Raw genomic sequence first — 19,585 nt, 5'->3', positions numbered from 1 at the left:
TAAAGGACCACCCAGGAATATTTCAGGTGCTTGCTCTCTGATTTGATCCCAGGTCCCTCAGAGTGGATAACTGATTCCTTAACAGTCTCAGTCATCCTGCTGTTTAGATAAACACTTTTGAAAATAAAGTATGAATTATGGGTGTTCACAACAGAAGCAGAATTCTTTAAATTAAAAATGACTTAAGATATTTCAAAATAAATATTAATCAACAAAGAAATATACAGTAAATTTCAGATATTTAGAATTCTGTCGAATGTCTCTTAAAAAATAAAGAGCAAATTTTATTTTCATAATTTTTTAACAAATTATTATTGGGCTGCAATTTGAAAAAAATGTAGACCTATAAATTCCCACTGTCGTCCGTCGTTTATCTTTCCTTAATCTTGAGAACATAGATAGATAGATGAAATCCGAGACAGATATGGAAACCTTACTGAGAGGAGGCTCCGATTAACTATACACGAACTTCCGACAAAAACTGGAAGTCGTTATTTTGATTCAAAATTTTTCCGCTAAAGGCGTTAGATAGATGACCGACACGATTCTGCTGTTAAAGGAAAAGTATGATGTACAGGGGCAAGATATAATTTGAGGTAGGGAGCATATTTTAAATTAATTAAATTCTGATTGGTCGGAAGTTGGCTGGCGAAAAACCTTTAAATTGGGGGAGAAGACAATAGAAAAAGGGTGGATGATAAGGCTCGCTTACTGACAACACTTATATCTCAGATACTTGGCAAGCTCTCTGAGGATAGGGAGAGAGGCTACATTTCTCCGGAAGGTACGCTCAGGCACGGGTGAGGTCTGAGATCGGATGAAAGTGCGAATAGCGCCTCTCCACGGTATGGAAATTATCGAGTAGACATCCCCGATTATTCTAACTTGTCTTCCGTTGTTATGTCAATCGGTACGGTTTGGTACCGTAATAAACTGTGTTCTTTTGTAAATAAACTGTATATATATCAATATATATCGAATATGTTGAGTGTGGAAGTGTATTTCTTACGATTCTACTGTACAGTACATCTGGAACGTCTCGAGCCGTGCTAATTCAAGAAAGTCGCTTCACGAAACGGAGGACAGAAGAATGTAGGAATTGCATCCGACTTTGGACAGAAGTGTGAGAATAGTGTCCAACAATGGTCTGTCTTGCAGTGAAAGAAAGATGTACTCGCCATTCTCACGATCTGTCAGGATGACGCGAGAGATTTCTACCGTATGAGATAGTGGAACTGGACACAGAGATTTACACCGACATGGACTGACAGTAATATTCGCGTTTAATAAAAAAACAAAGTCATGCTTACAATCGACTTCCGATCCGGAGTCTTATAAGTTGCAACTGAAAGCGGGGATCTCATGACGGTTGTCGATTTGTTGAGTTTGGATGACGAGGAGCCACCTGGACGAAAGGCGTCTTGATGGATATCACCGGAGGATGATCGAGAACACCGGGAACAGTCTTTTGGAGGTAACCACGGGAAAGGGATTCCTTTAACACGACAAACACGCAAACTTTAATTAAAATCACGAAACATCATCATCATTAAAATCCAGTAACTTTGCTACATTAAAATTATGACGATTTGAACACGTATTTGATTTTTACATGAAAAAAGATAAAGTATAAAACAGTTTTACTGCCCTGGCATTGACTACGACGGGTAGACTAGATATTTATTGTTCAAAAATACTTGGTTATTGTAACTCGATTACACAATAAATATCACAGTGAACATTTTTGATTGAGTGCAATAGGTAAATGCAGTGATACAGTTAAACATAGAGACATACAGGCACTGTCTGCTATCCAGAGGCAGATTTTTCTACAGATGTTGCAAATGCCACTTGTATGTGGCTAAAAATGGCATCCTAGAATTGCTCGATAGAAGACAAATCTGGATACCGAAGTGTAGAAACGTGCCTGAGAAACCCTAACTATATGCGACCGCGTATTATCTTGATGATAGATGGCTATTTACAACTCTGCCAGGAAAATCAACATGAGGCGTAGAATTTCCTGAACGTAACACTATGCCGTCAATCTCTTGCATCACTCTAGGAGTGGCCAATTGACACACAAGAGGGTTCCCTAAACCAGCACGCCAGCAGAGAGAGTAATGTGCCCCCCAACAATGGGTCTAAAACATGGGCGTAGCCAGAGTTTTGTTATGGGGGGCCTAGTAGAGGCCAACCTGACACAAAATTGAATTATTTCAAATTATTGTTCATCCAAATGAAAATTCCATAAGAATCGACAATAATTTAACACACATAAAATATGAAGCTTCCTTTAATCATAACATTGGGCACAGGGAGCCGTTGACCTTTTTTTTTTTCTTTTTAGGATTCAGAAATTTCAGCTTCAACTTTTTATTTCTTTCTGCAAACCGGCTCAGCACTTTTTCGGCTGTGATTTTCTGGGGTGGGAACCAAGTTAACTGGGGGGCGTGCCCACCCAGGCCCCCCTAGGCACCCTTGGCCACGTCCATGGTCTAAAAGCAAGATCGAAGCGCTTACCGGGAGTCCTCCGTACTCTAACACGGTGTTCGTCCGTTACCAAACGGAGCCATCGCTAAAGATAAAGACTAAGTGCTGCCAGTTTGCAGCAGTCCACGTTTCTCTGTCAACGAAGCAGACGTTGTTAGGTTGCTGATGGTACGAAAAAAGACAGGTTCTGTAGCAAAGCTTCCTTCTATCTCTAGATAGTGGACAAAGACGCTGTCGTGATTGTCTCACTATCAAACGATTTTCTCTCCTTGTCCTTTCTTTATGTCTGGCGTGTTCAGACCTGCCCGCATATATGTGGTCGTTCACGTGTCCACTGCCGGAACATGTCTTCACAATCAGATCAAATGCCCCGGATGGCAAACAACTGGTCAAAATGGCCATCTTGCATCCCTCAGCCAAATGATGCAGCCTTTCTCAAATTCCATCAGCCGTACATGAAGTCTCTGACTGTATCGTAATGGCATGTCTGGCATTAGAAGACTTCCAAACAGCAGAGACAAAAAATTCAGCAACGAGTTGCTTACCTTTCCCGGCAACATTTGGTGGCACCATTTGTGATAATATTTTATTTAAAATCACTTTATATATTTAACTACTATGAAATGGCAAAAAAAACTTAATTTTCAGGGTAGGGATAGGTTTTATAAAATAACTGTAAATGCTAATAACGAGTAAAATCTTCATTAAATCGGACCCTACTAGAAATACACACGACCATCTTTATCTCACCTGCTCGACCTAAATTCATAAAAATTTAATAGCATCAATCCCCATAATTTTTTATAATAATTTTTTGAAATTTTTCAGGTACACAAATCATAATACACAAATCAGGGAGATTTGTGTATTATGATTTGTGTACCTGAAAAATTTCAAAAAATTTCGACTAAAACCATACTTTTGTTCAAATTTTAATTATATTTTATAAATAATTTGTTTAAAACAAATTTATAATCACTTATTTGTTATCATTCCTTAATATTTTATTTTATTTTGATCCTAGTCCTAACAAGTAGTTTAGCGTAAACAAGTAGAACCTTGAATTTGCCAGTTTACTATTTATAGGATGACGAGCGTTTGAATTTGTTAAATCTCGTTTGCTCTAGACATATGTAAGAAAATCTGCTGCAATTTTTAACCTTATTCTGTATTCGGCTGTATTCTACATTGTTCGGTACAGTACTGTACATTATACAGTGGCAAATGATCGTACAGTACACCAGAAAAATCCTCTACAAATAAAATTACAAAGACAGGTGTCTTTATAATTTCATTTATTGAGAACTTTTCTGCTATTAAGTTGATATTAAGTTAGAGAATTATTGTTAATTAACAAAGTACACACTTCAGGTTAATAATCTCTGTTTTATAGCATTTTATTTCGTGCTTTTGTATCGATACAAGTTCGCAAGTTTTTAAAATTACTTTTACTTCTTTTATTTTTATATTTTTCTTTCGTTATGAATCGCGCACATTTTCTTCTGTTTTGCCTTTCGTTTCAATTATTAAAAAGATTTCTTTCAACTTTAATTATAAATTAGTCCAAAAATAAAGCGTGCAGATATAATATTTAAACTGATACACGTAGTCAATTAATATAAAGTTTAAAAGTTTTATTAAGTAAAAGTTTATATACACATTTAATTGTTCGACATAATTATAATTGTGGCTTAGACATATGGTAACTGCGATATTTCCCTTTTGTTTTTATTCGGGTGTCCAGTGTTGACACGCACGTTGCTGGCGAAAATCCATTATTTTCCGATCAGAATTTCATCGTCAGTTGAGAGATTTGAAACGACCGAAGACGATGCTAAGTTGTCACCGTCGACTTTAATTAACTGAAGTGGAAGAACACGTCCCTCGTAAGCGATGACGAAGGACATGTATCATTCCGAGAACCGTCAACAGGAAAGGGAAGACGCCAAACTGCCATTAAAAGTCACATCCGATGAATGAAGTCGCGTCCGGTCATTAGGTCATAGCCAGGTAAAAGTCCATATCCGGGTAAAAAAAAGTCACAATCGGGGGAAAGACACATCCGGTGAGAAGACCTTGCTGATTTATTTCTTCCAGAAGAAGAAGACCTTCTTCCACCAAGGCTTCTTTTTCCTCTTTTTCAGAATCGATTTACATTCCTCTTCCAGTCCTTCCTCGCGTGCCTTTCTCTGCACCGACCATTCCGGAACTTCTGGATATCTCTGTTCCAGGTAATCGATGACAGACGACGTGCTCTCATCGGGAATGATGACAATCACCCGTTTCTTGTCGGGTTGATCAGATTTCTCCTTCGCACCCTCCAGCACTTCTTTCGGACGCGCGCGAATCACTCGAATTGAAGAGGAAGACGTTTCTGATGTCGAGGAGCTATCCTCTGGACTCTTTCCTCCAGAGATATTCCACTTTTTCAACGCTTTGAAATTATCCATTCTGCAAGAGAAAAAGAAACGAGTATTAAATATTGTAGAACGAGCGTTAAATTAAGACAATATTATAAAATGAAATGAAAATTTAATACGGTCGTTTTAAGTATAAGAAAAATTCTAGTCACAAATGAATATAAAGTTGTAATGGAATAATAAACGAAAACGTTAAAATTATTCATTCAATTATTATGTATTAAATAGATTATAATAATAACAGTTCTGTGGTTTATAAAAGTTATGCTATTCTGTTGATTGTCATTAAAACTAATNATAATAAACGAAAACGTTAAAATTATTCATTCAATTATTATGTATTAAATAGATTATAATAATAACAGTTCTGTGGTTTATAAAAGTTATGCTATTCTGTTGATTGTCATTAAAACTAATGAAAATAATCTAGAAGAAATTAATGACGAATAAACTCATTTATTCTAATTCATTAAAGGTCAGATTAATTATAATAACGTCATATGGGATGTAATGTGTACGCATGTGTAATATAATATACACACACAAATTATAACGGGAAACGACAGAATTTATTATTCGAGTTTGCTTTAACAATTCGATTCGATCGACGAAAATTAAGAATGAAAAGATTGAATGCACTTTTCCAAAATAAGTCAAAGGCTCGATTCTTCTCTTTGAAGAAACCACACAACGATTATTATCGAAATATTCGTTGTGGAAAAATTATCGCTTCTAATTGTGATTTTCCACTTAACAATGTTAAAAATTATCTAAATGCAGAGATTAAACTTACCCGATCTAAACGCTTCAACTACTCAGAAAACAATCGAAACAAACAATTCACTAAATCGCATTCCAACAAAGCAAAAGACAATTGTCGAAATTCTGTTGTTGCGTCGCGACTCAGTTTAATGCTAAAAATTTCGATTTTTTGACAGAATTTCGATTTCGGGGGTTACAGAGTCCGTCTTTCTATAGAAACGAACCATTCTGCTTTTTGTCTGTAGTCTTTTACTCACGCCCACAGAGACAAGGAGTAATCCATTTTGTTAGAGTTAGGATGCTCGAAGACGCTCATAAACTAAGTCGATTCCACTTAAATCGAGCGATGGTAAAATCTTCTAGAACTGTTGTTTCTATATTGTTGTTGGGCTGCAATTTGAACCCATTCTAGATATATAAATGCCCACTATCTGGCCTTCCTTAATCTCGAGAACGCAGTTAGGTAGATGAAAGTCGAGATCAGATATGAAAAGATTAGCAGTTGATTGCATCGAAAAGTTCATATATAGTTAATCGAGGCCTCCTCTTTCGATTAACTATATATGAACTTTCGATGCAAGGCGGAAGTCACCTTATTTCCATTCAAAACATTTCTCCTGAAAGGAGTTAAATAGATGACAACACGACTATATCGCTGACAGGAAAAGTATGATGTACGGGGCGAGACACTACAGTAGTACAGTAATTTGAGGTGGACAGCATATATTTTAAATTAAATAAATTAAAAATATGATTAAAGATTGCCGCCCGGTATTGTGACCATATCACAATAAATAATTGCTCGTTAGTTTTTTAATTGCAACTTTAAGAATTTCGAAAATAAATGGCTTATAAAGAAATAATATCGTTTTCTTCGTTTCTGGGCGGGTGATTTAAATATTTCGTCCACAAGAACTTACGATATTTCACACGAACAAAACTTACAGGTTTTTGGTGTTTTTGCTTAACACGCAAACTTTAATTAAAATCACGAAACATCATCAGCATTAAAATCTAATAACTTTCCAAGATTAACATTACCGCGATTTAAACACTTATTTTGATTTAATAAAAATACGTAATAGAGACTTAAAATGTCTTCACTTGTCGCCATGTCCAATCACCAGAAACAACTTTTCATTAAATTGTAAATTCGTCAGCCCTTTCTTTCAAAAGACTTATTTGATTTGTACATGAAAAACGTTAAAGCATAAAACGTTTTTACTATTCTGCCAGCGACTACAACAGGTAGGCTAAATATTTATCGGTCAAAAGTACTTGGCTATTGTAACTCGATTACACAAGAAATATCACAATGAACATTTTTGATTGAGTGCAATACGGTTGGACCTACACGCACTGTATGCTATCCTGCGGCAGACTTTTCTATACGTTCTAAGGCGTCATAATTGCATAGGGTACGAACTTCTAGACAGAAAAAAAGACAAAAGGTCCCAGCGAAATTCGAACTTGGATCGCTGGATTCAAAGTCCACAGTGCTTACCGTTACACCATGAGACCTCCGCTTGAGCCGCTTCTCGAAAATTTCTTTTTATAAGCCCATTAGCGTGCCAACGGACATTACTTGGTTCGTTCGTCACATGCAACGGAAATTTGAGTGTCGTATATCGCGTAGGGCGGAACATCCTCGCCTTTCTTCGCGTTAACTAATTTGATGGGCGTCGTTTAACTATTCGGCTGAAATTCGTTAATTATTTTCGATCGCATGCTGTCCTTCGTTGTGGAAATCGCGACGCTCTCCAACTGACACTTGCAAGTGTCAGTATCGTGCCTCTGTCGTGTGAGCGCCGTGACCGCTTCCGATAAAAACGCTTGAAACGAATTAATGATTCGATTATTTACACACCGATCACGGATAGCCATCGTAAATTTACGATCCGTTTGCTTTCCACATGACGAAACGAAACACGTTTCTTAAATTCTTTTCCACCACGTCCACCGACCGCAACTGTCATTCTCTTCGCGACAGATTTGTGGCTATTTCGCTAAACAGCTACGCTTTTTAACGAGAAAGTGTAGACGGAGAGATTTCCATTATCGGCAACAACAGATGCGGCGATATCTCTACGCGATAGTCGATGAGGCAATCTGCAATGCATTAAGATGATATGCGACAGCCGGGTCTGTGTGAGGTCCCATGGTGTAATGGTTAGCACTCTGGACTCTGAATCCAGCGATCCGAGTTCAAATCTCGGTGAGGCCTTTTTTTTCTTCTTCGCCCCTGTCATCGTTTATGCAATTGAAGGCGACAGCGACAGTAGAATTCAGAAACTTCTTTTGCTTTGAATTTAGAACAGAAACTCTGCTTCACACACGTGCGGCGAAGCAGAGTTTCTGTTCGACGCTTTACAACGTTTCCATATGTTAACTCGACTTTTCCGATGCTTTCAAAACGGAATTCAACATGTTGCAAAGTTCTGACCCAATTAGCATTACTGTTTCGAATCAAAAGAATTACAAAATGTCTTCCAGGCGCTTATGTCACGCTAAAGTAGATATTTTCAATCAACCACTTATAAGATGATTGATGCCTAATCAATGGTGAATATTCATTTCTCGTTATGTTCAAGCAGTTTTATGACAGGCCGACGTTTTACTAACTAAACGATGAATCAATTGCAATTGTTTAGTTTACGGAATTTCGAAATAAGTTATGGCATGTTTTGTCTCTTGCAAGAAATGAAATTTCCCCCCGAGTGATGACGTCGACGTTAAATTACGAGTCGTTTTTCCATTTTGACACCAGACTATTGGAATTAGGAGCAGGAGGTCCCAATTGAATTTCTAACTATACGTGAACTTCTAATGCAAGACAGAAGTCGCTTTATTTCAATTCAAAACTCTTTTCTTGAAAGAAGTTAAATAGAGGATAGGCCCGAATCTATTGCTAACAGGAAAAGTATGATATACGGGGGCGAGGCAGTACATTACTAACTTGAGATTGAGAGCATATATTTTAAATTAAATAAATTTAAGATATGGTGAAAAATTGCTTGATGTATGTGTAAATTTACATCTTTATTTTCAGTTGTTAAATATTCAGTTGAGAACTTAGGAACAATGTAAAAAATAAAAAGTATGCGTGTGGTGTCCTCAGAAAATACTGTACTGTACTTGTATGTATTGTTTGCTCGAGAATACAATAGAGAATAAACTGCCCAAATACCCTTAAACAAAGGAAAAGTACGTACAGTGATACCCCGAACTTACGCGATAGGTGGGACCGAGCGATAACCGCATAAGTCGAATTCGCGTAAGTCGTGGTATAATTTCGGAATTTGTGTAAAATCCAAGTCGGATGTATGTAAGCTAATAAGTGTTCTCGTTAATCTTATCTCGTCTTTTGATTCGTTCACGGTTACAAGAAATCACCACATAGAGTCTCTCAAGTCTCCGTAGATATAACAAACACAGAAATAAATAACACAAAATAAATTGTAGCTATGTGACGATTCCGTGCGACACGTCCGAACATGTAAGCTGAACAATAGTGTGGGGGAATGAGTAATCGAGAGTTGCGTGGCGCTCAAACAAAAGACGAATCGACGAGATTTGAAAATCGCGAAACTCCGAGTTCGTGTAAGTCGGGGTAGCGTAAGTCGAGGTATTACTGTACTTTATGAAAGCATAGAGCCTTTATTACATGAAAATGAAAATTAATGACTACACAGTGTACAGTAATTTACCTGATAAGAAGACCTCAGAAAAATACTTTGAGGTATAAAGCTGTCTATAATGAAAATTAACTAGGGGTTTTTTAGCCCTGCCAGGGTGTGGCCGAGTTACCTGGATTGCCGGGTTATCGAGTGCCGAGTTTTCGGGACTCTACTGTATCATAAATGTTGCAATATTTTATATACAGAATAAGCCCCTGAAACTATAGAAATATTTTTTATAAAGAAACAAACTTATGACGGGTCTATAACATAAATTTTGGTAATAAATATTACTAATAAAAAATTTATAATTTTTTCCAGGAAAACAAGAACTAAAGCATATAATTTGGACGAAACAAAGAAATAACAATTGAAATGAAGAATAATTATTTACGAAAAAAATCATTATAAATAAGGATGATTTTCTCTTCTTTATTGTAAAAAGTATGGAGCACTTTTAGAAAGTCATAAAAGTGATTAAGAATATAAAATTAAAATAGGAAAATAAACAAACTTTAGCACGACCTTTCGGTCATTTTAAAATTAGAAATAAAATCTGAAACTAAATTCAAGTGCCTAAAATAAATAATAAAAATTATATATAAGAATCAGATCTATGCATTTTCAAGAGTTAATTATTACATGATTTTGTCATAACACTGTCCTACAGGTATTCAGGTTCTTTCTATTTAATAATTATTCAAAATATCCGTTCATCCGAGTGTTCGTTGGTGGGAGAGTGGCACTATTTAGGAGCATACTACATCGAAGTTTGACCGTACATAAATACGGTACTCAAGATTTTAAATATGTAACCGAAAATATTCAAATTAATTGTATTTATATAAATTATAGAGGAGAAAATGACTGTACAAAGATGGAAAAAAATGATGTTACAAATTACATTGGCTTGGTATTGTAGAATAAGGCAATACAATCGAGGACAGAATTCGTTTACTCGTCTATATCAAATTCATCAAATTCGCGATGAGTAAATTATTACGAATGTAACAGACGTTATCTATGGATATATTTTGTTTAATTTAATTTAAATCAATCAACATAACTACAGGTAGTCCTCGTATAACACGGTAGTTGCTTTCCGAAAAAGTGTCGTGTTAAGCGAAACAATGCTACTACACGAAACAAAAAGCTAATGCAAAACATGGTGTCATATTCCAGAAAGTTAACAAAAGCATAATATTCTTTTTCATCTCTGTGAAAAGTATGTTCATTAAAAACATCCGATAATTAATTAACAAGCCCAATGAAAGATACTGTTAATATTAATTTTAGTTAAACGACGACATTTTCTTTTTACAAAGTTAAGTCATCATCTGAGCTTTTTCATTGATCTTGATCACATCAACAAAAAAGCTCAGATGATGACAATTAAAGTTAAAAAAAAGTTTAATTACAATTACGTAAAATTATTTAAATAAACTTCAGTCAATACAAAAATTAATATACAAAACCGAAGTGTAGTGACAGTCTTAATGGCTAAAGTCTGAAAGCAACGACGACAAAGCTAGGACAAGAAAGGAGAAAAAGTCACATTCTTTTTTGTATAAACTTTTTTAATTATGTATTTTTTTAAATTTTTACCAATAGATAGCGTTACATGTAAATTCAACTAAACCAATAAACAGAAATTGATTGCTATATAAAAATTCAATCAATATTTTAATGTATGACAATATTCAAGTTAGAAGAATGTTAACATAACTGCCGAGTTTCGTAGGGATTAGTGAAACGGCCTAACAGTATATATAGCAAACAAATAAACAAACATTCTCATTTATAGATACAGATTTGATTGTATTCTGACATTAAAATATTCCTACTCTGATAATTAGGAAGACGTTTGTTCCATATTTCCAGTGAGAATAAACTGTATTTAGTAATTTTTCTGGAACATTAGAGAGGTTGAGGCAGACGTTTTAAACGTGTAAACGTGTACGTGTGACGTTCGGTGCCGCTTTCCCGTAAGACTAAAAGTTTGACGATGGTGTTTGGAATGTCGAGCGTGATTCCACCGACTATCCAAACACCATTGTCAAACTTTTAGGCTTACGGGAAAGCGGCGCCGAACGTCACACGTACACGTTTACACGTTTAAAACGTCTGCCTCAACCTCTCTATTAATACATGAAAGACATCTGCTATACACGAAGTGTTTAAAAAGAGGGTAAGGGAAAAAGGAGGGAAAGAAAAAGAAAGAGGAGATAGACAGTACAGAAAGCAGTAGCGTAGCGTAGTGGGGACGGCCCGCCCCGGGCGACACTTTTTAGGGGGCGGCAAAATTTCACAACAAATAATAATAATATCTTGTAAGAATTTGAACCATTTTATTTCATATTTTCGTGCACCTACGATTCGAACCATTGAAATGAGCACGGAATATCATCCGGACAGTCCGGAATCGACTCGCCGTCAGGGAATGTCGTGCGCGACCTGTTCTTTTTTTTTCTTTCTTGTACGATTTATTCGTATATATATACACCTTCAATATCCAATAAAGCTAGGTCACTCCTATCCAAGTCTCCCTAGTCGCTAACTGTAACTAATTTAGAACCCAGCATGCACTGCAAATTATTCTTCGCATTGCAAAATGACATACGCTTGCGTCAGCAACTTCTGTTGGAACAAACCTCACCTGCCGTCCGGGTCAGCGATTTTAAAAGTGGCAACACTAGCACGGAATTTTTCATTACTTATTCTGTGACGAAACTGAATTTTAGTCTTTTAAATTGAGATACCTAAATAAGGGGGGGGCAAATTTTCCGCCCCGGGCGGCTGACATCCACGCTACGCCACTGAGAGAAAGGTAGGATCCCTGTGAATGACGTACGTATGGCTACTGTACCTCTATGTTTGATGTTGGTGTGAAGTTTTTAGGCTGCAAGGCCATACTTCTCCAAGGGTCTAAAAGAAACCCCGAGTGCAGCGAACACCAATAATTGAGTGCCGCCACGAATAGCTAAGTGTTGAAGTTAGTGCCAAGTGGCTGTTAGTAGGAAGACTTTTATCTACTTAATAAAACTACTTAACAGCTAGACAGACAGCGCGAAAAACAAATGAACACAACTACAAACTAGACGAGGCGAATGGACCAAGGAACTGCCGAGGACTGCTGATGGTGTGAACGGCGAAAACAAAGGACAAAATGCAAAGTTTTATCCTTATAAAATAGAATTTATATTTATTATAGCGAGGTTGAGGCCGAAGTTTTAAACGCAAAAACGTGTACGTCGGACGTTTAGCGCCGCTTTCCTGCAAGCCTAGAAGTTTGACAAAGGTGTTTGGAATGTCGAGCCAGGGGCGCCGCTAGCTGTTTGAACGCCCGTGTGCAATACCGATTATGCCGCCCCCTGTTTAACTACGACTACCTACGCTGAGCTTGCCAGAAAGGCTCTTTGCCGCCCCCCTGGACGTGCCGCCCGCGTGCGGTGCACGCCTTGCAGGCCCGCTTACGGCGGCCCTGTGTCAAGCATGATTCCACTGACTATCCAAACACCATTGTCAAACTTCTAGGCTTACTGGAAAGCGGCGCTGAACGTCCGATGTACACGTTTTCACATTCAAAACTTCGGCTTCAACCTCGCTTATATTTATAAAATGTTAATAATACCGGCCATGTATTTTTTTAAAATAATTTTTTACTTAAAATGTGATATTATGATTATGGCATTAACACCAGAGGACGCTTTACCTGTTTTACATTCTTTTGCAGAGGCAGTAGCCTCAAAAGAAAGGTCGTCTCCGAAGTTTTGTGAATTTATATTAATAAATAAACACACCTGATTTGTATTTGCGGAGTTAATTTTCTTTATTCGAACGTTTTCGGCCTATTTGTATAGGCCATCTTCAGGCTTTAACGTTGTTCGTTCCAATGGAATCAATAGTTCGAAATTCATTTGAATTTGAACTTTTAACAACTTATGTGTATAAATAAATAGTTAACAATAATATCAAAACGTGTTGCAACTTAACAATAACATGAAAAACGTAAATTAAAAATATAATCACGGCAACACGCTTTCTTATGCTTGGCGTTACGTATGCGAAGAACAACAAAACGATGACGATGCGTAACACGCGCATGAATTCGATTATATTTGAAAACTAAACGTTCATTCTAAAAATGGAATCCAAGTATTTTAACCTGAAGCAGGCCTCGACTGAAGCCGAAAACGTTTGTTTTTACGAATAATTTACAAGTACCGGATAATAAAGGTTTAGTAAGTGCGATTTTATTAGAATACCGGTATTCAGAGTAGAATATTTTTGATTTAAAATATAGAGGAGAAGGTGGTATTATGGAACACTGCGGGTATTATGGAACCACCCCATTTAGAACTGATAATAAAGGCGAACTGCAGCGGAATGTGGCTGAACTGAACTAGACAGACATCCATAGCACGGGGAAAACCCGTTTTACTTCAGTTAAACAGTTGTCCGTATTTAATCAGCAAATTTGTTTTTTTCAAAATTCGCAAGTTTTGAATGCTAAGTGACTTTAATTATTTTTAAAATATAAATCGTGTAGTTGTAGGTTCACTGGTGCACGTATTCCGTTCCAGAGACTTAGGGGTACATATTAATCTGTGTGATGTTCACGTTTTTTAAATTTTGGTCTCGACAGACATAAGTTAATTCGAGATGGCGATGCGTGAAATACGGACCCCATTGGTGCTTTTACAGTAATATGGAACTCAACTCCTCCGAACTTTCTATTTGCAAGCAGACATTCCTCCAGAGCAATTTGTGAAAAAGACACTAGGTAGAAAGCCAATTCTTCCCGAGAATATCGAAAAAGAGCTGCTGGAATATATATTGTTGATGGAGGTCATATTTTTCTATTATAAAAGCATTTTTGCGATAAAATACATTGGAGTAAATAATTTGGTAATTATTTAACATTTTTTGTCCTTTCCTATTTGTTTTTGGCTACATTAAAGCATTTTTTTGAAAATATACAGTAAGGTTCCATATTACCACCCGATTTTCTCTAAGCCTACTTTTTGTACAAAAGCCTTCAAAAACCATACTTATAATTACACTAGCGAAAAATCCAATTAGGAACATTTAGTTTACTAGTTACCAGTACTTTTCGCACAAAAAATGTGAGTGTAGCTATGATACCTTGTTTATAATTCACTAAAATGTAATTGGGGTTCCATAATATCACCTTCTCCTCTAATCTAAAATCGTGTTGCAACTTAACAATGAAAAAAAAAATTATATCATCTTTAACTGAGTCTGAACTACTAATTCCTAAAAACTCCAGATCATAAAAATATTTATGGATTATTAAATGATCTGGAGTTTTTAGGAATTAGTAGTTCAGACTCAGTTAAAGATGATATAATTTTTTTTTCATTGTTAAGTTGCAACACGATTTTAGATTATATTTTATCATATATTTATTTTTAATTTACGTTTTTCATGTTATTGTTAAATTAATTAAGTTGCAACACGTTTTTGATATTATTGTTAAGTATTTGTTTATACACATAAGTTCTTAAAAGTTCAAATTCAAATGAATTTCGAACTATTGATTCCATTGGAACGAACAACGTTAAAGCCTGAAGATGGCCTATACAAATAGGCTGAAAACGTTCGAATAAAGAAAATTAACTCGGCAAATACAAATCAGGTGTGCTTATTTATTAATATAAATAGCTAATATTGCTGAGAAGATATAGTTTTGTGAATTATTGAAGGACTGCTGATGGTGTGAATGGCGAAAAGAAAGGACAAAATGCAAAGTTTTATCTTTATAAAATAGAATTTACATTTATTATATTTTTAGAATTTTGAATGGTAAATTTTACAAATAAAAACATACAGCTGAAATAAGAAGGATCTTCATTACTTTTCTCAATATTTCTTGTAGTCCCTGAAAACGAAAATAACTGTGTTTAATTTTAATATTTTATAAATTTTAAAATTATAGATCTATAAATTCCCACTGTCATCGGTCTTCATGAATCTCGAGAATAGGGTTGGATGAAAGTCAAGACCAGATATAGAAATCTGGTCTTGACTTTCATCAATATAGGCTCAACCTTTGGAAACCGATGATGACCAGTTCAATTAACTGAAAATATTTCAACTTTTACGAGTGAAAATAACAATATTTTCTCTTATTTTTGACTAAGTTTTCCTCCTTTTACTAATTCGAAACTACACCCAGTGAATAAGTCTTATTTATTAACAAGTTGTACTGTATGTGGATAATATATAAACAAAAATTGAAATATTTAAGGACATGGAGGCATAAATAATTTACTGAAAGCATTTCTTCATATGCAAATTACAAGCAAGAAATTAAAAATTTAGTTTCTCAAATAGAAATTCTATTAACCACTTACTCCGACTCAGCCTCTTAAGCAATATACTAGATACACCCAACACACCTTATTGCTGAGAACATACATTTATTAAACAAAACAAACGTTTTCAACTCAATTTATGGGCCATCTTCAGTTTAACATTGTTCGACTCTAATACAAAATCGATCACGTTCAAAATTAACCAAATTAGAACATACGTTTAAATTAAACCAATAGAACATGCTTAACCACAAAAAAATAATAAATGATAAATACTAAACTAAAATATCACACAAAAAACGAAAATAAAATATGGTGATTAACCGTACATACTAAGCACCAATTCTTTCTACATTATCCCAGATATCTATTGAGTCTCTGCAGGTGTATTATTACGCGTGTTTTTTCTTACTATGTATTTCCACGATGAAGGTAACACTGTCGCATCCTTGTAATTTAAACGTCTATCCGTTAAACTTGCCCTGTATATTTCACATTTTTCAGTTATGGATGAGAGCGTTGGTGAGTGCACTTTTGCAAGGATTTTGGCATCCTCCCATTTAATAACAGAACCTTCCGCTTGTGCCATTTTGGATAATGCTGTTACACACTTATTCTTTGCGACATCGTATTTGTGTTCTTTAATTCTCACACCAAGGTTTCTGTTAGTGACCCCTACGTAGTCCTTATCAATTCCCAACTGTTCATTTTTGTATGGAATTGCATACACACCTGGCTGCTCATTATCATCCATTTTTTCTTTGTCATTTCTAATCAACCTATACACTGTGGGGGCCCTTTTGTATATTATACTGGCGTTTTTGTGTTTCGCTGTTTGCTTCATAATCGGGAATAGACATTTATTATACGTAAACTTTGCGAAGTTACCACTAGTGTCTGGTTTCTTTTTAGAGACGCTTCTAGGCTTTACGTACGTCAAAATTAAACGCTCTATAGATCTTGTTCCAAACCCTAACTCTTTTGTATTAGAGTCGAACAATGTTAATCTGTAGATGGCCCATAAATTGGGTTGAAAACATTTGTTTTGTTTAATAAATGTATGTTCTCAGCAATAAGGTGTGTTGGGTGTATCTAGTATATTGCTTAAGAGGCTGAGTCGGAGTAAGTGGTTAATTATGGCGTCACCGGTCTGTCTATATAAGAGTTATAGAAAACTTGCAGTAAGAATAGTGAAGATGGACTCCAGGTTACAATTCTTGAAGGAATGTCGGGTAAGAAGAATTTATCCAATGTCCATTTTTAGAATCAAGTTGCCTAATGAATGTATAGCAGTACAAGAAAGAGTACGAGTTCTCTGCTTAAATAATTCAATTAAACGAGTAAAGAATTTCAAGTACAGAGCCATTAAAGAAATAGTGGAACTGGAAGATANGCAGTACAAGAAAGAGTACGAGTTCTCTGCTTAAATAATTCAATTAAACGAGTAAAGAATTTCAAGTACAGAGCCATTAAAGAAATAGTGGAACTGGAAGATAGCATGTTTAAAACGAGCCCGCATTTATTGATGAGTATCAATTTAAGAGTAGTTGGGTTAACGGACCAGATAAGCATTAATTTAAGGAAGAAATACAGGAGGAAACTGCTGTGGATTTCAAAAAAGCAGCCATCCAAAGTTACGAGCATTTTGAAGCCAACCCCGTATATATTATGGGATCAGATTCAACTCCCGCAATGTGTCAAACAAGTTCTGGAAAAAGGTCCTAATTATGCACTGACAACACTAGGAACTGCAGAACTGTTGTAGCGGAAGTAGAAAGAGGAATTGTGGTATGAATGAAGTGAATAAGGACTATTTCAGATGGAAAACAGCATTCAGAACTGAAAAATACTCTAGGAGGCATAATAAAGAAGTGAACATTAACAATGCTAGGAAATGGTTGGATCATAATGATATAGTGGTCACTAGGGCAGATAAGAGTAAGCATTTGGTATTAATGAAGAAATGCAGGTACAATGAAGCCCTGGAGGATTATATAGAAAAAACAGAATGTGAAGAAGTGGACCGAGGTATAGTTGAAAGAATTGACAGAAAATTAAGGAAATTGGAAAAATCGCCCATAGCAACATTATTCCCGTTCCTAAAAGGTGCCCACATCGCCTGCCCAGGTGTACTTAGGTTGTTTGGATTTGCAAAAATACATAAAAACAGTAGAGAGATCAGACCAGTAGTAGAGAAATGTAAAGGACCGACCTACATTCTAGAAAAACGTATGCATAGGCATTTAACACAACTGTTGGAGGACTACAGATTTGTTACAAAAGACACGTTTAGTTTGGTTAATGACCTACATGATCTATCTTTAATGGACAATGAGATTAGGACGGTTATGGATTTCGAGAGTATGTTTCCATCAATAAATCTTGCCTCATGTTTTGATGAATTGGTGAACCTTTTATGTGGGTTATACCCAAAAGCATCCGAACACAGTAAAGATCTAGAGATAATGGTTGATTTGGTTTGCTTTCAGTCATTTTTCGGTTTCCAAGGTAAAGTTTATAAGCAATTAAGGGGAGTCCCGATGGGCAGCCCGATGTCTGGCCTGCTGTGTGAGTTAGTGGTTAGAAAAATGGAAAGCATGACGTTGTTCAACTACAATGAATACATAATCATGTACAGAAGATATGTAGATGATGTTCTAATTATTTGGAAGAATGACAAAATAATACAACAATTCTTGAACCTGATGAATTCTAACCAACATAAATTAAAACTTAACCTGGAGCAAGTTAGTAACAAGGAGTTGCACTTCTTGGACGTTGGTGTTGAATTTAAGAATGGAACTTTATGCACTAAAGTGTACATCAAGCCCACACATGACCCGATGTACATACCGGTGACTTCTAATGATCCAACAGTTTATAAGCTATCCGCCTTTAGGGTGCTAGTCAGAGCATTTTTGTATTGCTCGAATGTAATCAACACGATGGAAGAGCTGGGTAGGATCAAAAACGTTGCAAAAGAGTTAGGGTTTGGAACAAGATCTATAGAGCGTTTAATTTAGACGTACGTAAAGCCTAGAAGCGGCTCTAAAAAGAAACCAGACACTAGTGGTAACTTCGCAAAGTTTACGTATAATAAATGTCTCTTCCCGATTATGAAGCAAATAGCAAAACACAAAAACACCAGTATAATATACAAAAGAGCCCCCACAGTGTATAGGTTGATTAGAAATGACAAAGAAAAAATGGATGATAATGAGCAGCCAGGTGTGTATGCAATTCCATACAAAAATGAACAGTTGGGAATTGATAAGGACTACGTAGGGGTCACTAACAGAAACCTTGGTGTGAGAATTAAAGAACACAAATACGATGTCGCAAAGAATAAGTGTGTAACAGCATTATCCAAAATGGCACAAGCGGAAGGTTCTGTTATTAAATGGGAGGATGCCAAAATCCTTGCAAAAGTGCACTCACCAACGCTCTCATCCATAACTGAAAAATGTGAAATATACAGGGCAAGTTTAACGGATAGACGTTTAAATTACAAGGATGCGACAGTGTTACCTTCATCGTGGAAATACATAGTAAGAAAAAACACGTGTAATAATACACCTGCAGAGACTCAATAGATATCTGGGATAATGTAGAAAGAATTGGTGCTTAGTATGTACGGTTAATCACCATATTTTATTTTCGTTTTTTGTGTGATATTTTAGTTTAGTATTTATCATTTATTATTTTTTTGTGGTTAAGCATGTTCTATTGGTTTAATTTAAACGTATGTTCTAATTTGGTTAATTTTGAACGTGATCGATTTTGTATTAGAGTCGAACAATGTTAAACTGAAGATGGCCCATAAATTGAGTTGAAAACGTTTGTTTTGTTTAATAAATGTATGTTCTCAGCAATAAGGTGTGTTGGGTGTATCTAG

General features: G+C 35.8%; 1 protein-coding gene and 1 non-coding gene across 2 annotated transcripts; both read left to right on the top strand.

Annotated features, from left to right (window-relative positions):
• The first annotated feature begins 7,827 nt into the window (after window positions 1-7,827).
• Trnaq-cug lies at window positions 7,828-7,899 on the top strand. The gene has a single exon. It is a non-coding gene; the product is annotated as a tRNA-Gln (tRNA).
• A 9,581-nt stretch (window positions 7,900-17,480) lies between these two features.
• On the top strand, window positions 17,481-18,713 carry LOC111633827. Its single transcript, XM_023378462.1, has one exon. It carries the CDS (start codon window positions 17,481-17,483, stop codon window positions 18,711-18,713), a length of 1,233 nt encoding a protein of 410 aa, XP_023234230.1.
• Window positions 18,714-19,585: the final 872 nt, after the last annotated feature.

Source organism: Centruroides sculpturatus, unplaced genomic scaffold (assembly GCF_000671375.1).
Source record: "Centruroides sculpturatus isolate CEXI.00-Female unplaced genomic scaffold, Cexi_2.0 scaffold742, whole genome shotgun sequence".
NCBI lineage: Eukaryota > Metazoa > Arthropoda > Arachnida > Scorpiones > Buthidae > Centruroides > Centruroides sculpturatus.
The sequence above is the reverse complement of the archived record's forward strand: the minus strand, read 5'-3'. Positions and strand labels throughout refer to the sequence as shown.

Coding starts and splice junctions, on each gene's coding strand:
- LOC111633827 (XM_023378462.1), top strand. CDS start 17,481: ATGAATGAAGTGAATAAGGACTATTTCAGATGGAAAACAGCATTCAGA.